The 22,828-nt window shown below is 45.4% G+C and overlaps 1 protein-coding gene across 1 annotated transcript in view; it reads right to left on the reverse strand.

Annotated features, from left to right (window-relative positions):
• Positions 1-1,232: 1,232 nt before the first annotated feature.
• The window catches only part of CASQ2 (calsequestrin 2), a 44,956-nt gene continuing 23,360 nt past the window's right edge, over positions 1,233-22,828 (reverse strand). The window contains exons 3-11 of the mRNA XM_073329003.1: positions 21,680-21,780; positions 18,233-18,344; positions 16,909-16,982; positions 14,563-14,693; positions 10,655-10,700; positions 7,493-7,547; positions 6,102-6,202; positions 5,617-5,691; positions 1,233-1,424 (exon numbers count right to left, since the gene is read on the reverse strand). Coding sequence (XP_073185104.1) covers positions 1,245-1,424; positions 5,617-5,691; positions 6,102-6,202; positions 7,493-7,547; positions 10,655-10,700; positions 14,563-14,693; positions 16,909-16,982; positions 18,233-18,344; positions 21,680-21,780 — 875 coding nt within the window. The 3' untranslated portion in view covers positions 1,233-1,244. The remainder of the gene's footprint in view (positions 1,425-5,616; positions 5,692-6,101; positions 6,203-7,492; positions 7,548-10,654; positions 10,701-14,562; positions 14,694-16,908; positions 16,983-18,232; positions 18,345-21,679; positions 21,781-22,828) is intronic.

The raw sequence follows: 22,828 nt of genomic DNA on the forward strand, positions 1-22,828 counted from the left end.
AGGAATAAAGTTCCGAGGACTCTAGGGTTGTACAGTCATATGGAATGGGAGGGTTTTAGGGTGGAGTACTATGAATGTTTCTTTTGATCTCCACGTGTGGCAGGGTGAGCCTCTGTATGTAATTTCCAGTTGTGTATTTCATGTGATCTCAATGCCCAACAATAAATCAGCTAAGGATCCCTTAAAAGAAGAGATGGGCCTAAGCCAGAAAGTTCAGATCCAGATTCAGATGTGGATGCAAACTTCCCCAAAATTCAGGTAGGTCGTATATAGTGCTCTGGTTCCACCCATCATACAGATGTATCAGAGTGGTAGAGTTCAGATCTGAATTATCTCAAAGCTCTAGAGTCAGGAATCAGTGTTTCATTTCAGTCCATTGGGTCTGAACCTCAGAGTTTGGATTCAGACCTTGATCTGAACTCCTCAGGAGCTTTCAGACCTGATGTTCTGACCCATCCGGATTTCTACGCTTTTACCAACCTTGCCTGAGTTTGGAGCCTGCAGTGACACACCAATCCAGGCAGGTTTCATGAGTTTGGGTGCAATTTTTTTGCACAGCTCTGCACAAAGGGAATATTCTTTCATTATACAGATAATTGAGATCTTAACTACCATCCTTAAAAAACAAAACAAAACACCCCACGGTGTTTATGATGTCATCAGTGAAGAAGTACCAGACACCCAGAGCAGAGTTTGTGGGATACTGTGGTCTCTGCTGTGCTGTTTAGCTGAGCAGATGTGAAGGATGTTTTGTTTAATGAGATTGGCAATATTTTTCAGTGACCTTCCTGATGTCTTACAATGAGATTAGGTCTTAAAATGTAAGAGGCCAATTATCATGGCAATAGAAATTAGTTCCCCATGCCCTTTGGTGGCATGAAGAAAGGCCCTCTACCATTTACCCACTACCCAGCAGTAACTCACAAAAACGTCAGGGGAAATTCCCTGCAGATTTTTGTTGTCCATACCGATGAGGCCTGATTTTCAGCAGTACTGAGCATCTGCAGCTGTCGCTGATTTCACTGAGAGCTGGGGGTGTGCAGAACCTCTGGAAACCAGGCCAAGGTGTTTTTTTGGCGTGGGGAGCAGGAGGGATGGGAAAGGAGGAGGAGATGGGTGTTCTGTGACCACTGGAAACAGTCTTCATAAGGCTGAGGAGGCGGGACAGCCGTTTAGGAGGCACAGCAACCTGCCGCAAGTGAAAATGGCTCACTGTCCGGAAGACAAACTGTACAGAATCAAATCTAATCATCATCATCGTCGTCGTCGTCATCGTCGTCATCATCATTGTCATCGTCGTCGTTGTCATCGTCGTCATCTTCCGTGTTTATCTTCCCAGAGAGCACATCCTCTATCCAGTCTTCCAGCTCCTCCGCTGTGGGCAGGTCATCATCATCCTTGATTTCCATCCAAACACTGTCTGCCTGAAGGAACAGATAACACAGCAAGAAATCAGAGCACCTCCCTGCTGGGGACTGGCTGGTGGTAGGATTACTTCACCTCTTCAAGGAGGGGGTAGGATTAGCTCGTTTCTCTAACTGGGTGTGGTGGGATTAGCTCATGTGTCAGGTAGGAGCTGGCAGGATTAGCCCCCCTGCTTTCTAACAGGGGGGACTCCATGCTGCTTTATTAAGGCCTGGGCTACACTTAAAATTTAGGTCAGCATAGCTACGTCACTCAAGGTTGTGACAAATCCACCCACCGTAGCTATACCAATCTGGCCCCTGGTGTAGATCCAGCGAGGGTGACAGAAGACCTAGCTACTGTCACTTGGGGTGGTGGTGATCCTACACTAACAGAAAGACCCCTTGTATCGCTGTAGGCTGGGTTATGCCGGGATAGTCCCGGTAGTGGAGACATGGCCAAAGATTGTAACAGATGTACTGCATGGAACTGATCATGTTCTTAAACTGACTGTTAGGAACTGGGCAGGTAATAGCATGTATTTTGATCACATTTTTCTCATTATTGGACCAGCTAGCTAATTATATTAGCCAATAGTCCATAGGGACGTAGCTCCACTGGTTTTAGCCCATTTCACAATGCAGTTTCATATTCCCCTCTTTGTCTCCAACTCTCTCTGTGGATTTATTCCGCTGGACTTTCCAGACCTTGTCATCTCTACTCATCTCCCTGATCCTTCCACTCTTCTCCTGCCGGCACCCTCTCTGGCCTATCACACAGTCTGGAGGGACACTCTTGGGGGTGACAGCAGCTCTTGCCATCTGGAAGAGCCTTTTCCCATAACACCTCTTTGCCTCACTGACTCCACAGTTCATTCCAAATCTGCAGAAAACACTGCCCATCCCCCTTGTCTGTATGTCTTAAACTCTTCTCTCTCTCTCTGCTCACACCATTTAAAGCTGCAAACCACTGTGGCTTTCTGTCGATATGAAAGACACTGTACAAAATAAAGTTATGGAGTAGTGAGAGGAGGCATGGTCTAGTGGGAGGGGACTCAGGTGACCTGGGCTCTGTTCCCTGTTTAGCCATAGATTCCTTGCATGACCATGGAGTTTCCCTAGCTGTAAAGCAGGGATAATGACACTGTTCATTCATGCTTTGAAAGGCACTGGAGCAGTGAAATCTCCAAAGCAAAGTCTTTCCTTGCCTGAGGGACCTAATTTGCCTGGGGTCCCGATGTAAGCTTTGATAAAATGTCTGGCCACATTTCTGCCTCCAGGGAGGGCTTAGATCCCCAAGTATTTCCTTTATCAAACAGGAAGCTATCAAAAGAGATACAGAGCTTGATCCTGATGCCCTGCGAGTAGTCCCATTGAATGAAATGGCACTGTTTGGGTGAATGAGGGCTACTCTTGTGAGTAAAGACAGCTGAATCAGACTCATTGCTTGTGTGGAAAATATAGCCGCAGTATATTGCAATCCACAGTGGCAAGGCTTCTACACCGCCACAGTGAGAATAGGCAGTGGGGACCTGGAACCCAATGGTACTTTTATTGGCGGATTTCTAGAGACATGAGGGGAACAGAGAGGCTACTCCTTCTGAAGTTAAGGAAAATGTGTCTGTGTATTCACTGGGCCTGATTCATCACTGTGTTACTCCATTTTGTATCACTCCATCTCAGTGGATTTACATCACTGTCACACTGGAGCATTGCAGTGCGGAATCAGGCCCACCATTTTTCTTTTCTTACACTGCACCAACATGCACCTTCTTCAGAACACCCTTCTAGATAAATGGAAACCACACTTAGGAGAATGAACTAAAACTCTCATAAACCCTACGATCAACAATCTAGCCCCGTTTACAAAGAAAACGGTAGCAAAGCCATGGTCAAATGATGGGATCCACCTCTTCTGAAAGATCTCGAGATAACCTCTGGATTTGCTCAAGGTCACAGAGGAAGTAGGTGGCAGAGCCAGGAATAGACCCCCCCAAGGGTTGGATCGTTAGCTGGTGGAAATTGACATAGCCCATTGAAGTCTCTCCCTCCTCTCCTCTGAGGTCAAATTAAACATTCAGATTTTTTATTAACAAAATTTCAAACACAAAAAGGGTTGTTAAATCCAGACTCCATGTTATGGTATTTACATAGTTGAGGGAATTCTGATTTCCAAGCTGCTGTGTTTCCAGACAGCTCCTTTTTAAGGTTATGAAAGGTTACATTTCACAGAATCCAGCCATGGAAAGAAGCCTGTAAATCTGGAGTATGTGTTAGATGTTCTCAGATAATCTCGACGTTGCCGTCAGAATGAGGAAAAATGTTTTTTTTTTCTCCATTGTCTTGCCATTTGGCATGTTACGTGCATTTTATTTTCCTGACTGTTCCTTCTGGTTGGTTGTTGCTTGGAAGCAGGACTGCGTCCCTAGCCTGGCGACCAATACATATATAGGGAATTTGCAACCTGACATTAGTCCCCCACAAGCCTGGTACAACACAATGGAAACAATAGCATTTTAATGGCAAGATTTACTGCTCATAAAACCTAGGCAGGTAGCACAATGGCAAAGTCTGAGTCACCCAGGGCCTGATCCTGGGATGTGCTGAGCACCCTGGACTCCACTGTGAGTTAGGACTCAGCACCTCTCAGCAACTGCATTGGTTACATGGGTATGTTTTGAGTTGATTTGCACTCTCCATGGTAACACAATGGCATGACTTAGAAACAATTGCCAACCTGGTAGGAAAATTCCATGTGTTTGTGAAGTGCAATAGGGGCTGCTTAGCTTTTGTTATATTGTGCATGCACGTGAAACAATGTAAGATCATGTGCATGGATGGGGAGGGACTCAGGGAACCTCCCTCCCTCCTCTGGTCTAGTGCACCCTCCCCAGGGCTAGGCTCACCGTGGCTCTCGTCACTAGGAACATGAAGCGGGGAGGGCTGGTTAGTGCTGACGGCAGTACTAGAAGCCCAGGCTGTGTTTCTGGGCTGGGTGAAGCCAGAGCTGTGTCCCTTCTGCGCTGGGATGGCTGCATGGTGGAATGTATTGGATATACCTGTTGAACAGGTCTGACAAGGGCTTCCCTAGCCTAGGCACCGAGAAGAATTATGCCTTTCTTCCTCCTCTGCCCCATTGCAGCTCGAGCCGTACAGGAGCCCTCAGTGGTTTTGTGATCGAGCGGTGTAGTGGCTAGAAAAGGGCCTTTGGTTTTAGACTCCAGGGAGCGTGCAGTTGGGGAGGAGTGTCTACACTCAGAGTTTGCATAAGGCCTGGGGGAAAGTGAGGCTTAATTAAATTCCATTAAAAGAACTCAGAGAGAATATGATAGTGTGGTTATCGTCAGACAGGTGCCTATGTAAGAACGGCACCTGCTTATGGAGCCGTTCTGCTCCCTGTGCATTAAACCCAGTGCTGTGGTCTAAGTACATGAGTTCACCCTCATCTGTTTCATGGTTGCGAAGACTGATACATCCATTGACACCATGCTATTCCTGTGATCAAATTCTCCATAGTGCCACTGAACACAATGGTCTCACAGTGGGCTGGAAACCTAGAGCAAGCCCTGATATTCAATATTCTTTCCATGAAGATCTCACCATTGTCAATTTATACTGCATCCTTCTGGTTTCTTACTGTATTTTTAATCTGTGCAGCTGCTCACTGTTTGTTAGTGACCGTCTTTCCTCGCACAGTCAAACTGTGCCCTTCTTGTTTTGCCATGCAACTAGCCTCTTCCTTCTTTCAGTCCCTAAGCTATCTTTTGCTGCTCTGTTTCTCTGCTGAGACCTATAGAATTCCATGCAAATAAGACCCTACTGTGAGTGACTGACTAGGGAAGACCTTAGGGGAAGTGATGAAAACCTCATTGTACGAGTCATTTAAAATTAAACTGGATAAAGCACTGGGGAACAGTCTGAAGGGAACAATTGTGCATTGGCCAGAGGTAGCCCACAAGTGACTCAGTAGTAGAACTGAGCCCAAACCGAAACTGGATCTGAACTTTCCTGCGCTTTGAAGTGTTGAAAATCCAGATCTAAATGTAAATTTTGTGGCTTAGCATTTGCTCTGCTCACCGGGGTGAAATTCTGGTTCCACTGACGTCAATGGCAAAACTTCCATTGACTTCACCAGGGCCAGGATTTTGCCTTAGGACTTGTCCTTCTTAGCATCTCAAATTCTTACTGGATTTGCTGTGTTTGTCATACTCACATCTGTGACATTTACCACCCCGATCTGTGGCTTGAATAGGTCGATCTTGAAGATCTTCTCCCAATAGGTGATGAGCTGCAGCAGGGGGGGAAAAAAAGCTAAGACAAATGTGTTTAAACAACCACTTCATATTAACACAGCCAGCTGGCTATTGAAGAACAAGCTATCCAGCAATCAGTCTAATCCTGGAAATCAGAGATGGGTTCTCTTGTGTGGCAGTGTAAAATGCTAACCAGTGGGCTGTCCCAACAGCACCCATTTAATGGTGGAAACACCAGATCAGTTTCTTCTCCAGCACTGTCATGCAGATTTGACTTTGAGGTGGATCCTTGCTGGTTAGTTCCCAATTTGCCATGCTATGTCTCAACTTCTCCCATATCTTCTCTTCTCTTCCTCTACATTCTGTGTGTTCTCTGGTAGGATGAGTGCACACACACACACACACACACACCAGCCAAGGAGGGAAATGATCCTCCGCCACTCACCAAAGGAAAGTCATCAGGGTCGATCCACACAATGCTAAGGTCAGGATTGTCGGTGTTCTCCTTGGCGACTTGCTTCAGAATCTCCAGGAACTCAAAGCCATCTGAAATGATATATGTGAACCTCCCAGTCTCTCAAACAAGCACCCCGACACACGCTCCTTGTTTTGTTGCAATGTCCAGGCTAAAGATGGCGTACAAGGCTCCTTTTTATTTAAAAAATTTCTAGCTAACCTCCATTCCTTATGATGATGGCTGCTACATGACAATGCTTTGCACTTCTCTAGCAGCCTTCCTCCAAGGATATCAAAATGAAGCGAGTGAAAGGTGGGGTTTTCACTAATGCCCGAGTGATTTAGGACCACAAATGCCACTGACTCGTGCTCTTAAATCACTAAGGCACTTTTGAAGATCTCATCCTAAGTGCTTCACCCAAGATCACACAACAAGTCAGTGGCAGAATTGGGACAAAAACCTAACGGTCCTGAATCCCGTCCTCTGCTCACTCAGCCTGTGCAGTAGGACTCTAGGAACTACCATCCCAAACTAATTAATAGTTCATGCAGAATATTATTTTATCTCCAACAGCTGCCAGAGTCAAAAGCTTCTGAGGAAGATGTAAGCCCCTCACGAATCTCCTGTCTGTGCCATGCTGACCACACAGAGGGGTACATTTCTTCCTAACCCCAGCTGGTCACAGTTTAAGCTCTGGAGCATGACGATTGATATTCTTTGCAATTTAATCCTAACTGATATAATTGCTGAGGCTATTCTTATTCTCTGGCTAAAAGTTCACACAAGCATCCTGACTCCAGATCCCTGCAGGACCTGTCTCCCTTTTCCCAGTTTGCGTGTGGGGTTCTCGCTGCTTGATGGAGGCAGGCCCTGCTGAACTGGTCTGACAGGCTTGCCAACTGCCAGACTGCATTTGCTTTGGAAACTTTCTCATGCCAGGTAAGGTATGGTAACTGAACTGCAAAGCAACAGACACACCTTCTTCTGGGCGACGCTTCCTCGTGGCTGCACTAGTGAAGGGGAGACAGACTTCCCTTTAGAATCAGCACAGATCCTGAGGTGCTCCATGCAGGGATTGGGATTGGTAAGGGATTGGGAGGGGGAGAAGGTGTCTCCAAGATGTGGAGTCAGTTTAACAGAGTGTAAGATGGTGTAACTAACACACTCCGAGGCTGGGAGGGAGGATTCTTGCAGGAAAAGCAACTTGCAAGAAGGGATGACAAGGTGTAAGTCCTTGGGGCTGAGAAGAGGGCCTATGTGTGAGGCTCATACCAGGTAACCATAATGCAAGTCAAAGATGATCCTAGCTGATCTGATAGATTTCCAGCTAGGTGTGGGGAGAGACAGGAGTTATGTGGGGGTAAGGAAGGGCCTCCTACCCGGGTCGTCTTCTTCGGCGAAGGCCACAATGTGGATTCCATCCAGGTCATCCTCCTGTGGACAAGAAAACTGTTACTGGCTGGTCAGGAGAGAGGAGGAGAGGGCATTGAGAGGTGATGGGGCAGCTTGAGTGCGGGTTGCTGTTGGAGATGAGGTCTGAATTATGATGTGACATTAGAGGGTGGGGCTTAGGTGGGTGGAGATGTGGAGGTGATAGGTACCACAAGGAAGAGTTTGGCTGGAGTTGCTGTGGAGTAACGCACAGCATTGGATGGGATCTGCTGTGAAAGAGGAGGAGGAGGCCACCACGTCAAGGGTTAGGGCTGGAAGGGGGGAAGAGAAGGAGGAGGAAGAGAGCACTTTGCAAGGCTTGGACACAGTTGCTAAGAGCGATAAGGATGGGCCTGCGGGCCTGGCAGTGGTGGAGAGGCATTGTTCCTGTAGAAGGCCTAGTGCCCCATGGCTTGCTGTGGAGAGCCAGGTGAGTACAGGGTCTTTCTACACTAGCTGGAGCCTGAACTCTCCAAAATGCTTCCCTGCTGCCAGTGTCAGTGTGCAGTGTCAGTGTGCCCTGCTGTCAGTGTGCAGGGTGATGGCCATGCCCCACCCCCACACAGACATGCCCCTTCTGGGCTGGTGCGTGATGCCAATAGCATCAGCTGGTGTTCCTCCTCTCCCAATAATGGAAGAAATGAAGTGGCTCAAATGAGTCTCTGTAAGGGGTGAAGAGCCCAAGGTTTTGGAGGGGGGTCACTGTGAGTAGTGAGGGGGCTCAGACGGGGTGGGTGAGAGGTGAGGGGGCTCAGACAGGGCAGGTGAGAGGTGAAGGAGCTCAGATGGGGTGGGTGAGAGGTAAGGGGTTCAGATGGGTGACTTTGTGAGATCTGACAGAGTTAGATGAGGCTGATGTGAGGGGCTTGGGTTATTTGCTCCATGAAAGCTGTGGGGCTGTGAGTAGGGCTTGGCTAATGACATTGGCAAAAGCCAATGTATTAGCCAGGCTGTTTATTGTGCACCTGCTATGAAAGTCGTCTCAGAATTATCCCACGGTAAAGCCTCGGTTTCTTCATCCTCTGCCGATGCCAGTTTCCATTTCAATTGATTTTAATGCAAGAAAAAATTCCCATCTAAATGCTAATTTCTTTTCCCCTTTGAGCCCAGAGGTGACAAAACCACTATCAAAAACTAAAAACAACAACAACAAAATAAAACAAGCTAAAAGATTAAGTGGAAAACATTATCTTTAAAAACAAGAGCGGGTGTCAGGCCTGTCCTAGCTTCTTTGGGGACTCCCATTTTCACAGGGACACTTAGGGCAGATTTGCTACAGAAATCAGACCACAAACAGATTGAGTAGCCTACAGTTTTGTTTTTCCTTTACATTTGCCAGCAAGATCATTGCACAACAGACTAAAAAAAAATCTACATCTCCTTAGACAAATGGAGCCAGATTCTGATCTCAGCTGCACTCGTGTAAACCTGGAGTAATTCCAGTGATGTCACTGTGACTATTCTGAATTTACACCTGGGTAACTCAGATCAGAATCGAGCTCCTCATATCTTGTGCATAAAAATCTCCTTACCTTAATGGATGTAAACCCTGTATTTTAACACTGTGTTTACTAAGCAAACTTTCCACCACTGACAATCCATGCTTTTTTCAAGACTATTTTATGACATATTTAATATTAAATCAAAATCACTATGGGTGAAATCCTGGTTCCATTGAAGTCAATGATAAAACAAAATGACCATTAACAACACTGGAGCCAGGATTTAACCCAGTATATCAAAACCATATTTAAAAAATAAATGAAAACCCTGGGTCCAACAAGACATAAAGCCTAAACGACTCAATCTTCAAGGTTTTGTTGCATCATTTCTTTCCTTATTGTCTCAAGGACTAATCCTGCAATCAGAGGCCCGAGGTGTCTCAAGTTGGGCAGCCAAGCAGACACTGTTGTAAATGTTGGTCCTGAGCTCTTTGGAGAAATAATTGTATCTTCTTCAATGTCTGCAAAGCACCATGAGTGGAAACACAATGAATGAATAATATTAAAGTGAATTTGTCGGACTGCAGGACACAATTGGAGCTCCTGACTGGCTTTCAGTGTCACACTCATGTTTATTAGAGCTGAGTCATTTGCAGCAAATAATTCATTCTATGAATGTCCGATGAAGTGAGCTGTAGCTCATAAAAGCTTATGTTCAAATAAATTTGTTAGTCTCTAAGGTGCCACAAGTCCTCCTGTTCTTTTTGCGGATACAGACTAACACGGTTGCTACTCTGAAACCTGTCACTTTCCCCCAGTTCACAGAACACGGAATTCTTGCCTATGTTCTTACATTTCAAATTTCTGGTGAATTTCTTCAGAATCTTTTACCTGCAGTTCATTCAAACTGTACCTATTACAATCAATGTACAATTTCTTCTGTAACTCATGTGACTAATCTAACTATTCCAGCCTGAATTTCAAATGGGATATTCTGTTGTAACATTCACAATTCATGCTGTGTAAGTTCCATAAGCCATCCAGAAACAACACTATGTGGCTGAGCTATCTAATTAACCCTGTGAACACTACAGGTGAATAGATGATTCCTTACCCAAGGATGTTGAATATGAGTATATTGTAGTCACCATTATAGACTTAATATTGTTACCTCTTGAACCAGCCAGAGTGATTACTTAACACTGAACTGAGAATATCTTCTCCTCTTCTGTACCCTAGAACCAGCTGTTCCAAGATGCAATTATTTAAGGTGCTGGGAAATTGCTTCTTTAAACCTTGACCCAGAGTGCCATTTGACCAGTTTATGCAAGCAGATGGATTGTTATAGTTATTATGTTTTGATTTTCCTCGGCACTGTGCATTCAACACCATTATCCCTGATTCTGGCCCTGGTTCAGCAGTCTAGCTCCAAACAGCAAAGCACTTAAGCATGTGATTTAACTTTACACACTGGAAGCTATGGATGAAGCTTTCCCTGCTGCATAATCACTCAATGTGCTTGTAAAGCTGCAGAGGCTTTGGGGGATAATGCTGCTGTCTAATCATCACAGCTTGGAGCTTTTCTGTAGCAATTCATGAGCCAGAGCAGATTTGTTTCTCATTCAAAGATTTCAAGGGACTAAAGACTTCCCTCCCTTGTGTGCTTACCCAGGTCTCAAACATGTCTTCTGGACGCAGCTTCCTCAGGGTGGCTCTGAAAAGAACAAAAGCACCTTCTCTTAGGATGCAGGCATGTTATTCATATTGCTGGTGTGAATGGAAAAGGCAATCATGAAGCAGGTACCTACCAGTGGGATTCACCTCTCTAGGCCCCTTCTGGGTGTGGACAGAAGGGTCAAATTCTGCTCTCATTTCATAGATTCATAGATACCAAGGCCAGAAGGGACTGTTGTGACCATCTAGTCTAACCTCCTGTATAACACAGGCCATAGAACTGCCCCAAAATGATTCCCAGAGCAGATCTTTTAGAAAAACACCAATCTTGATTTAAAAATTGTCAGTGATGGAGATTCCACCATGACCCTTGGTGAATTGTTCCAATGGTTAATTACCCTCACTGTTAAAAAATTACGCCCTATTACCAGTCTGAATTTGTCTAGCTTCATTTTCCCTCCATTGGATCATGCTATTCCCTTCTCTGCCAGATTGACAGGCCCATTATTAAATATTTGTTCCCCATGTAGATACTTAAAGTCTATGATCAAATCACCCCTTAACCTTCTCTTTGGTATCATCTGCAAACTTGATAAGTATACTCTTTATGCCATTGTCTAAATCATTGACGAAGACATTGAACAGAACTGGAACCAGAACTGATCCCTGCAGGACCCCACTCATTATGCCCTTCCATCATGACTGTGAACCGCTGATAACTACTCTCTGGGAATGGTTTTCCAACAGTTATGCACCCACCTTATAGTAGCTCCATCTAGGTTGTATTTCCCTAGTTTGTTTATGAGAAGGACATGTGAGACAGTATCAAAAGCCTCACTAAAATCAAGCTATATAACATCTACTGCTTTCCCCCCCCCATCCACAAGGCTTGTTACCCTTTCGAAGAAAGCTGTTAGGTTGGTTTGAAACAATTTGTTCTTGACAAATCCATGCTGACTGTTACTTATCACCTTATTATCTTCTAGGTGTTTGCAAATTGATTGCTTAATTATTTGCTTCATTATCTTTCCAGGTACTAACTGGTCTGTAATTCCTCAGGTTGTCCTTATTTCTCTTTTTATAGATGGGCACTATATTTGACCTTTTCCAATCCTCTGGAATTTCTCCTGTCTTCCATGACTTTTCAAAGGTAATTGCTAATGGCTCAGATATCTCCTCAGTCAACTCCTTGAGTATTCTAGGATGCAGTTCACCAGGTCCTGCTGACCTGAAGACATCTAACTATGCCTGTTGCCTGCAGCACATGGATTCACTACAGACTCTCTCTGCTATTCCTTTCCTACTCTTCTTTTGGGGTTTGAATCTCCACATCCCTGTTTCCTAGCCCACTTTCTCCTTTCTCTCACTGCTGGGGTGAAATCACAGCAGCATGCTCTGGGAGGGTGGCAAAGTTGTGATTCACCAACTCCTCACCACAGGGTGGAGTGTGTACCTAGTTAAGATGTGCTGTGAGATGGAGGAAAGCCCTTGAAGAGTCATCATAGCACATGAGAGGGAGTGGTTGCTTCTATACATTTGACAACTTTCTACAATGCCATGGCACCAATACAAAACAGTGATTCCAGGACCTGGCTAGTTCCCGAGTGGAGAACTCCCAACAACAAAATGTCTGAGGGACTTGTAGATGCTAGGTAGCAGGCACTAGTGTAACACACTCTTTCTGCATAAACATGTTGTCCTCCCACATGACCCCTCTATCCATTGCCACACTCCCTTTCTGAACTCTGTGCAACCTGCCTCTCTGTTACCAGTTGCTGACTTGACCACCGAGAAACGATCAAATGGCAGGTGGATTAGATAGAAGGAGAGGTGCATAGGAGTCGAGCAGAGAAATGGCAGGAACCTACAGAAGGCAGTAGCTGGGAGATTTAGGGAACCAGCAAAAAGGAGAAGAGGCCAGATTAGGGTACTTCTGAAGGGTTGAGAGATGGCAAACTGGGAGGAGTGAGAAATGCATCTTCAGCTGGGAGGGGGTTGTACCTCATCTGTTGGCGAGGAAGTGATATACTCCTCATCAGAGTCAACTGCTGACTTAACCTCATGTTCCATACCAGCCTGGTCATTTCCATTTCCAGCTAAATGCACCTCCCAGTTTTGTTTTACGTAGCTGTATGGCCCAGGTCCTGAAGCAGGATAGGAAGAGCTTGTCTGTTGTGAGGGGCTCAAAATGAGCTGCTAGGAACACGTCATTAGGAACTGAAGATTTTCTACATGACACAACAGGATCTTGATGGGCTGGATTTTCACAGATATATGATTTCATTAAACCTCTTTCCCCGCCCCCCGCCCTTCTTATCCTGGGTGCAGATGGCATCAGTCATCCCCCACCTCCTGCCAAACCTGCCGTATCATCTTGCAATCTGTGAGGCTCAGAGATTTTCCTTTTCATTGCTGATGGTTAGCAGCAGATGGAGAACCTCAGGGCCTGGCATTTGTCTGAGTGTTTAATCAGCCTCCTGTTCCTGCTGTTTGATGGAAAGAACGTGTTGAAAAAGACAGGAAGAGCTGAGGTCAAAGTCTCCCACATCAGTCCAAGAACAGCAGGACACTGATGACGGGGATGAGCCTACCTGATGGACTGAAGCTCCCCTCAACATTCCCGAGGAAAGTGAAACCATCTCTGAGTTCTTTGCCCACACATCCAGGGGCAATTCCCTCCTGACTCTAAACTTCATAATGAGTTTAACCACATGTGTGTGAGCAAAAATCATCAATCTAATCCCATTTACGAAATTGGTTAGTCTCTAAGGTGCCACAAGTACTCCTTTTCTTTTTGCATGTTTTCCTTGAATCCTTTCTTGATCCTTGATAGCCTATTAGATTAATTTGGATACGTATAACTGCTGGGAAAAGCAATTTATATGTGTGGGGCGATGCCCTTTCTGAACTCCATTGCACTTTATGTTTAAAGGTGCATATTCACCTTGTCCCACAGGCAGGTGCATACATAGATTTAACCCCTGAGATGGGAATAACCTCATTAGTCATATACAGAATCTTGGGCTACCAGGTTTTTTTTTTCTTCCTGCCCCATCCCTAGTCAAATATAAAGCTGGTCTGATCCCAAAAAGTATGGAGCACCCACAATTTGCATTGACTTGAGTGGAAACTTTTCCAGACCAGGCCCAATATAACCACATATGAAGTAGCTTCCTTCATCAGCCAACTCAGAACAAGCACGCCGTACAGTATTGTTCCTCTTATCCCACCTCAAAGAGTGCACTCTGGTCTTAGCGCGGTACACGTGCTGATGGGTCACTTCTAACATCAGGAGCAGAAGATAGTCAGGGGTGGGGTAGGGTTGGACTGCATTTAGTGCTGCCTTGACAGCCCTGGAGAATGAGGCCTTCTATTTCTCCACAAAGGAAGGAACTGCATGAGCAGTGCATGCTTTCCACACTCTGCTATCAGTATGTCTCAATCTGGACCTAGATCAGTGGTTCTCCACCTATTTACCACTGTGGGCTGCATAGGCAGCTCTCTATGTGTTATGTGGGCCGCATCCACACAATATATATACTACCTATACATCTACATGGGCCACAGCTGTGTGCTGATTGGGCTGCAAGTGGCCCATGGGTTGCGGGTTGAGAACCATTGACCTAGAGGGACCACCTCTGGGAAGAAGAGGGGAGTTCAGTCTCCATTCAATCCTTAGCTCAGAATGCCTGGTTGTGAGGCACTGTAACCTGTACACTAGGAATTAGGCACAGTCTCACAAAATTAATGTCACATAGGCCACTGGACAGCTAACAGATGGTAGTAACCTTCACTTACTATTGAGATGGTCTGGGCTGGCACCAGCAACCATGAGGTGACAGGCTTCCTAGGCCAGTCCCAACTGCCTGAGCCAGCCAGTCCCTGAACAGCAGGCTATGTACCTTTTGTGCTCCTTCACAAACTCAACCAGCTCCTCTTCCGTGTAAGGCTTGTCGGGGACATGAACTGGCTCATCCATGAATGGCTCGTAGAAATCCACCTCATTCAGCTTCAGAGCTAGTTTCTTTGCAACCTGTGGCAATCACAGAAGTTACAAGTGAATAGGTCTGACATACCCACCTGAGTTAGCAAATGTCTTCCCCATTGCAGAGGAGTGGTGAGTATGATGTCCTCTGAGCACACCTTGTAGTGGGCATCTGTCGCACACGTAGCTCAGTCCTTCCCTTGCCAATACTGCTTTCTACAGTAATGGCCTCAAACACTGTGTCAGAACTGGGCCCACACGTCTCGCCCTTTGGTTTTCAAATCCAAACCAGGATCTGCATCTGAATTGCAGCAATGGCCTTTATCCTTATAATACGGACAAATTAAAACCTGAAGTGTTCAAAACCCTGATCTGGAACCAAATTTTACATATGGGACCATCTCTAGATCTTAGAAGCACTATCGCAAGCTGTTGCATTTGCAGAGATGGGTACTGAATGGGTTTTTGATAAGCAGAATATTCTTTTGTGTTTTATAACCCTTTTCCCATCCACATGTCTCTAAGTGCTGTACACCCACCACTTTCTACAAACACCCACTGGGAGGCAGGTAATTTAATTATTACTACCTTCATTTTGCAGATGGAGACCTGCTGCACAGAGAGATGAAGACACTTGCCTAAATTTCATAGTGACTCATGCGCTGAGCTGCAAACAGAACACAGTAATCCTGACTCCCAGGTCTGTCTCTAGAGACTGCACTTCTCATTGCCAGCATGTGCATGGCCTGCCTATCCATGAGGAGGCAAAACTTCCATGTGCTTCTTGTCCTCTAGCTGATAAATGTTCCCCTTCTTGGGGTGGGCCTCTCCACAGTTGAGTCTGTTTTACCTGCCAACTTACGGTGTAATACTTACTGCACCTTCTTGTCTAATATTGCTCTCCATGTGTGAGGCTATTCACAGTTGCCCCAGAGTCCTGTATTACCCCTCGTCTGCCCCAGCCCATTAACTTGCTTCCCCTTTCAGCCCTTGTCCCTTTCCAAGCCTATTGCCTTCTGTCCCCGTCCCTCCTTCAGTCTCCACTCTGCGCCCATCTCGCTTCATCCCCTGTTCTGCTAGCCTGCCCCTGTACCACAACCTGTCCCTGCTAGAGAGGCACCGGGGCAGGAGTGATCCCACTCACCCACCTTCTGCTCCCTGCTACCAATGGATCCTCACTGGCTGGGAGAGGAGGAGAGACAGTCTCCCTGTCCTCAGTAAAAAGAAAAGGAGTACTTGTGGTACCTTAGAGACTAACCAAATAAATTGGTTAGTCTCTAAGGTGCCACAAGTACTCCTTTTCTTTTTGCGAATACAGACTAACACGGCTGTTACTCTGAAACCTGTCCTCAGTGACAGCCTCACAGCTGACCCCATTTAGTAGGAGGAGTCATTGCATGGGAAATGCCATTTGGTCCCTGCAGCCCTGCTGAACCGGGAAGATCATTCCAGCAGGGCTAAGGAAATGCATGACAGAGTGGGAGGGCCAGAGACATGTGTCATGTCCAATGTATGACACTTGGAAGTGCTGAACAGAGGGAAAGGGGTGAGTGGCTGCAAAGCCCCTACATTTACTGCCCCTATCACCCCAGGATACTGCTGTGTGCATGTCTGGAGTAGAAATTACTGGAGAATCAGGATGGTCTACTTTTTTCACATGCACTAGAATTAACCACCAAATTATAGCTAAAGTGTTCACTTTACACACGCAACCCAGAATCAATCCCCCCCTCCCCAGTGAGCAGGTTACACTTGTTTTATACACTCATCGAATGCCAAATTGGTTCAAGCTACATGACGTCACCGCTGTTTTCTGACTAATTTCCACCTGATGTATAATGTACACTGCTGAATTTAGGCCAGAGACTTCTAGCAGAATTGTCTCTTTGGGACAAATTCATCCCTGATCTAACCCCACTGAAGCCAACAGTCTCTGGAACCTGCTTTGTGTTTAGACAATGACCTAGATCAGAGCGGTCACTGCTTTGTTTGGCTGGGGATAGAAGCCCCTCTTGATTTCCAGTAAGAAGAGAATTTTCTTTGCCAAGGCAGAGTAATGCATCAGGACTCAGGATGAAATTTAGAGTCAGATTCTCAAAACCCTGACTGAAAACTCCCGATCTGCTGAGCTTTGGGAAAGTCCTGATCTTAACTTCACTGATTTCAGTCATTGTTAGCCTAATCCTGAACTCTAAGTTGAATGCACTTTGGCTGTGCAGAAAGGAGACTGTGAGCTCTCAGGAGGGTGTTTCCGGATGCTTACCCCTTTGTCAAAGGTGGCAAAGAATTTGATGGATGGTTGGAAGTGTTCTGCTGCTTCTTCAAATGCCTTGTAATCTGAAAGGAGAAAAGACAGAAAAGAGTGTTAAAGAAGAGATCCCAAAGGTATCTGACCCAACTGTGCTCTACACAAACCCAGTGGAACTTGTCAGTCAGGAACCTGAGGACTCAAGCTAATATGTAGCAGGGAAGGGAGGACGTTTTTGTAGCTAAGGAATAGGCCTTGAGGTCAGGAAACTGGGGTCTATTCCTGGCTCAGCTGCTGTGTGGCCTTACCCAAGTCAATTGACGGCTCTGTGCCTCAGTTTCTCCATCAATAAAATTGGGATAATGGTGCTTACCCACCCCTCAGGAAGGTTGTGAAGTTAAGGTCATTGCTGTTTGTGAAGCATTTTGAGATCCTTGGGTAGAACATTGCAGATAATAACAGTACTGAGCCTTTTTCATCTTTATTGGACTTACCAAGAAGAATTATTTAGTGCTGATTTATAGTTTGTATAAATGTTTGCAGGTTCCCAAGGTATCTTTGTAGAAGGGTAGCCCATGGAAACTACAGATCCCAGAAGGCAATGCTGCCATGCAAATACTTTTCCAAGCAGCCCTACTGGGCAAGGTAAATTTCTGGTCCCAACTCCTACCCATGACAAGAGTGCCCGCAGCCACCCTCCCACACACAAAGCTGCAGCTCGGTCTGAGAAATGTACCATCAGCTGGAAAGTCCTGTTCCGCTGAACTAGTATTAATGATTTCAGTGAGTTCCTGGATGACCATACAAGCTCCCTTAGCTCTCACTGTGGGGGTGGAGGAGAGGGTGAGTTTCCTCTATGACTGCTGATATCAGCTCCCTGGCTGGAGTCAAGAGTAGCTTCTCACTATAGTATAAGCATTGCACAGATAGGTGCTTTGTTTTGGAGGGTTTGCATCATCCTCTGAAACATCCGCTGTGGACCATTATTAGAGACAGGATACAGGACTAGCTGGATGACTTGTGGCAGGGAGATAGGAAACCAGAGTAGATGGGCCAATGGTTTGTTCCAGAACAGCAGCGCCTACCACCCTACAGTGGGATTAGGATCTGAACACCTATACTTTTGCTATACAGTTTTTGCTGTTTTATTTAACATGTGAATAAGCTCAAATGAAAAGAGCAGATAGAAATTTCCAGGTGCTCTCAGCCCACCTCCACCTGTTGGCAGAGATTTTGACCCTCTGTGGCACACCCTCCCCTCTTAAGATCCCTGATCAGGAATCCCCCACCTTGTTCCTAAAGCCCATCCAGACTAGAGCAAGGAACAGGTCAATCTCACGTTCAGAGTCTTCTCCTTTGAAGTAGCCAATGAGTTTGATCTCATCCTCAATGCGGTCGAAGGCCTGTAGCTCCAGCTTGCTGTTGATGATTTCCACGGGGTCCTCCAGCAACTGCCATGACAAATGTATTTGATAAGCAATCCTATGTTTGCAGCACCAGCCTCCTACAAGCTACTTTTACAGAGGGCCTAAAGGGGAGGTCTTAGCTTGCTTCCCTGCTGCCAGAACCTTACCCAACCCCCATGGCAGGTTCCCAACCCAGCGCTGAGGCAAGGAACCCAAGAGTTGAGTTGGCTGAGAGCACCCTCAAAGAGAGCTGTCAGTAAAGAAGTCTGGACCAGGGAAGTGAATGGTTGACAGACAAGAGGTGGACAGGGAGAATTTGGGACCTGGCCACAGGATGGGACATCTCCAGGGGGTTTGTATGAGGGTAGGATAGCTGGGTGAGGAATAGGTCTGCTGTGGGAAGACAGAAGGAGCAATCAGCAGCCCAAAGGATCACAGAGAACCTGGTGGGGTGGGGGAATGAGGGTTAGGAAGCAGGATGGTGGGTGCCTTGTGTTATGGGGGAGCGGGGGGGATGAGTGATCAGCAGCTGAGAGAGGCTGGGTGGGAGAGTAGCTGTTGATGAGGTTGAGTGTTGACACTTAAGATAGGCCAAGAAAGATGTTAAGGTTTGCCTGGGAGCAACACTCCCATAGTGCTTTGCAGTTAAGATAACGATATCTAACAAAGATTGGAATTTTACTGTGCAGTAACCTAACCCTTCGCTTATTTTGAATGCTATTTTTAAGATCTATTCTTACAGTATGCTGGCTGCAAGATGTGTAACGGATGAAATGATCCAAAAAAGGGCATATTCACTGAACAGCCACTAGGTGATAAGACAGTTGGAGAGTTGCAATGGAACAGGGAACCTTGGAAATAAGGTAAGGAGATGTATGTACCAGAAGGAGGAATTAGATAAAGACCAGAATGATACACAATAAGGGTAACAAGGGTGTGATTGTTCAGAGGGGAAGTAAGATCACTGGCAGACTGGATGCCAGCTGTTAGAAAGTACAGGGAAGGTCTTCCACGGTTATTGGTAATTGTATGCCTCCCTGTGTATATACTGTCCTTCTTAAATGTTTGATTAATAAATACAATCAAAACTGACTTATCAGAGGTCTGTTATTATTAAACTAATCTGAACTGGAGAGAACGCTTCTCACTAAATATATAATCACAGTTAAAATTCCTACCAATTATTGGTTATTGATTATTAATAAACTATTGATTATTGATTATCAGCATGAGGTTATTTGAGTTCCTTTAGTGCAAATGGTTGAGGTTGAAGGGGGAAGACACTGTAAACAAATGAATGATGCTGGGTGACAATGTAATTTCAAAGGCCAGTCAGAGTTAGGCCCAATGCTACCAGGGACTTCTGGAAAGTTTGGATCTGGATCTGAATTTTATGGCTGACCCTATCTGTAAAGTGGGTTATATCAAACCTGGAGATCCAGACACCTCAGAACTTGGGGGAAGGAGGGGTTCCAGACCTGTCTGCAGCTCAAACCCAAGTCTAATGCAGATCTCAGCCTTTGATTTCTTAAGCTGCCACAGACAAGGAAAGGATTGGTCTGATGGCCGTCTCAGTGACACTGGTGTAAATCAGAAGTGACTGCACTGGAACCAATGGAGATAGACCAGTATAAAACCTGTATGAGGGAGAATTGGGCCCATTTTCTTTAGGGACAATTCTGCTCACACACTAAATATTTTCTTTCATTCTTGTCCCTTGTTTGTTTAGGATTTTCTTTATTATAAGGCACCTGTTAAAAGAAGAGAAGATCTTTGTTCGCTTTCTTTTGTCACTGCTATGTTTTATATGCACATGTCAAAATACAGCAAACAAAACATCACACTAAGCGACTTGTGCTGCATAATAAATGACACTTGGGTGTACATCATGTGTGTCTGCTACCTCCTACTAGAAACTAGATGGAAAGCCAGAACAGCTCCAGTGTTTGTTACTATAGTGCCCTCTAGTGGATGGCCGACAGAGGATATGAACCCTATAACAGCAATTGATAGTTCGTTGCCACAGAATCATTATCACACCAAAGCAGAGACCCTATCCCTACCCTGAGCCCAGCCCTGAAGCAATATCAGAAGTAGCATCCTTCTGGTGGGAAGCCAATATGCAGCATTGTTCCCTACAAGTCTGTACTGACCCAGTAACCCAGCACAATACTGACAGATGTGCCATCCTTCAGATGAGAAGCTGAGGACAAGTGGCATACACATATTGTGGGCCTTGTCTTGTCTTACTTACACTAGTGTAAATTAAAAGTAGCGTCACTATCATCCATGCAGTAAGCTGTTATAAACCACACCCTGCACCATATCTCTTGCCACCAATTTCTGGTCTCCTGTAACTTACGCTGGTTTTAGGCAGAGATGGAGTTTTTCCTGCTATTCCAGAAAACTAGCTGCCAGCCCCCATTACAGATTTATCTTTAAACAGGTGGGGATAAACAGCTGGATTTGACAGCATTTCATGAGAAAATGAGTGGCCTAGTGGTTACAGCAATATATGGGGGGACTGGAGATATGGGTTACTGATGAGCTCAGGGCTGCCATGTCATCTCTCAGTGTCCCAATCTGCAAAATGTAGATAGTAATAATCACAAGCCCTGATAAAGGCCTTGGAGCTCTTCAGATTGAAGGAGCTACATAGAGCAGGACCACATTTTTTCTCTAGAGCAAAGATCTTGTTTCCAAGCTGATGTCCCTCCTTGTAATAAAGAATAAGGGTAGAGAAATAGAGAGCATCTGTCAGACCAGTAGCATAATTTCTGTGTTTTCAGCAGGCACGAGTACCTCTTTGTGCACTGGCAGAAATAGACAACATAACCTGATAGGTCCAAGTTCTACTTACCATATTCTCCTCTCACTTACACTGGTGCAATTTCATTGTTTTCATATGTCTGATCATGTCTAGGGATGGGCAAACTGGTCAGCAAATAATTTAATCACGGAGCTATTTTTAGTACATTACCCATGAACACACTTGGATTATAACTAATTTGTTCTTTCTTCTAAATCAATGATCACTTTATTCAAATGTATTCCCATTTGCTAGTTATTCACTATTTGTGGTGTGTGACCGGTCACCTAAATCACATGGCATTGTTTCTTGCTCCCTGATTGGATGACTGAACATCTTATAAGCAGGAGGAGGAAAATCAAAGAGATTCCATGATGGCCATGTGAACACTTTGGGTGTCAGCCTTGGTGGGGAGTATTCATGAAGTTTTCAAACAAGAAAATCATATGTATGCATGTTCGCAGAAAACAGACAAGAAGGGGTTCCAAATAGGACTGAAGCTCATTTGTGGCGAATATTTGTAAAAACATTTTGGAAGTATTTGCCCAGATCTGATCTTATCTGTCCTTACGTCCAGGAGGAATTCAACCAAGACATCTGCAGCCAGTTCCCCGTCAAATTCAATCATGCGCTCCTCCTTGAAGACATAGAGGCTTCCTTCTTCATCCAAACCTGGAAGAAGGGGATGAAGAGACACAACATAGTCAGTATGCTACAAAAAGGGTTAATTGTGCATTCTGGGAAAATATGGTTAGCAGCCCAGCTGCGTGTGCCCACTTGTCAGTGAAAGTTCCCTGTGGGAAACAAATCTGATCTATCCGCTGAGAGACGTCACAACTAGGGACAGGCTGGATCTGGAACCCTGGATCAGTTTTCTCTCAAACTTTGAGAAAGTTCAGTTTCTGATTCAGATGTGAGCTTCATGACTTGGGCCTCTTTCCCTTTAAACTGCAAGAATTTTGCTAAGCAAATAATAAAAATAAATAATCTTGGGCTCTAACTGGCATTCCAAAACCAAACACCCCAGAACTTTCAGAAAATTGGTTTGGATTGAGATCTGGGATCTAGACTTCACTGTTGTGCCTGGATCCCTAGAGATGGTTGTGCCAAGTCTGTATAAAATAAGAACTGACCAATAAGCCAAAGTGAGTCTCAAACTCTCTAAGACTCACCTAGGTCTAGCATATGTTTGTGTGGCACCATGTATATAGATGGATTCCAGAGTGCTTCACAGACTAGATATAAAGATATCACCCACCCCTGAAATGCAGCAACTCCTGGGGTGGAACGCAGCAACCTTACACCTCTATAGTAGGTCATCAGTTCGAATCCATTTTAGGGAAGGCAATGTTTCACAACTAGAGAGGCAAGCCCCTGTAGGGGTTATCACAACTAGTCTAGGGGGCAGAGGACAGAGGAGAACACTGGAGATGGAGAAAGTAGTATGACTCCAGATCTACCATTCCCAATGTAAATATGCTCCCACAACCACAAAATAATGCAATGACTGGCTTCTTGAGAGCCAGTCCCGTTCCCTCTCCTCCCATAGGAGCCCCTATTGTAGAGGACCACAGGAGTGCTCACTTGTATAGAGCTGCAGGCTCAAGAAGCAGGCTACAGAACCAAGCTATTCTCCTCTGCTCTTGTGGCATTCAACTGAGCTGCAACCTGTCACCAGCGAATACTCCTATCCGAAGAAGTTTGTAGCCTCCTGCTAAGT

Source organism: Lepidochelys kempii, chromosome 1 (assembly GCF_965140265.1).
Source record: "Lepidochelys kempii isolate rLepKem1 chromosome 1, rLepKem1.hap2, whole genome shotgun sequence".
NCBI lineage: Eukaryota > Metazoa > Chordata > Testudines > Cheloniidae > Lepidochelys > Lepidochelys kempii.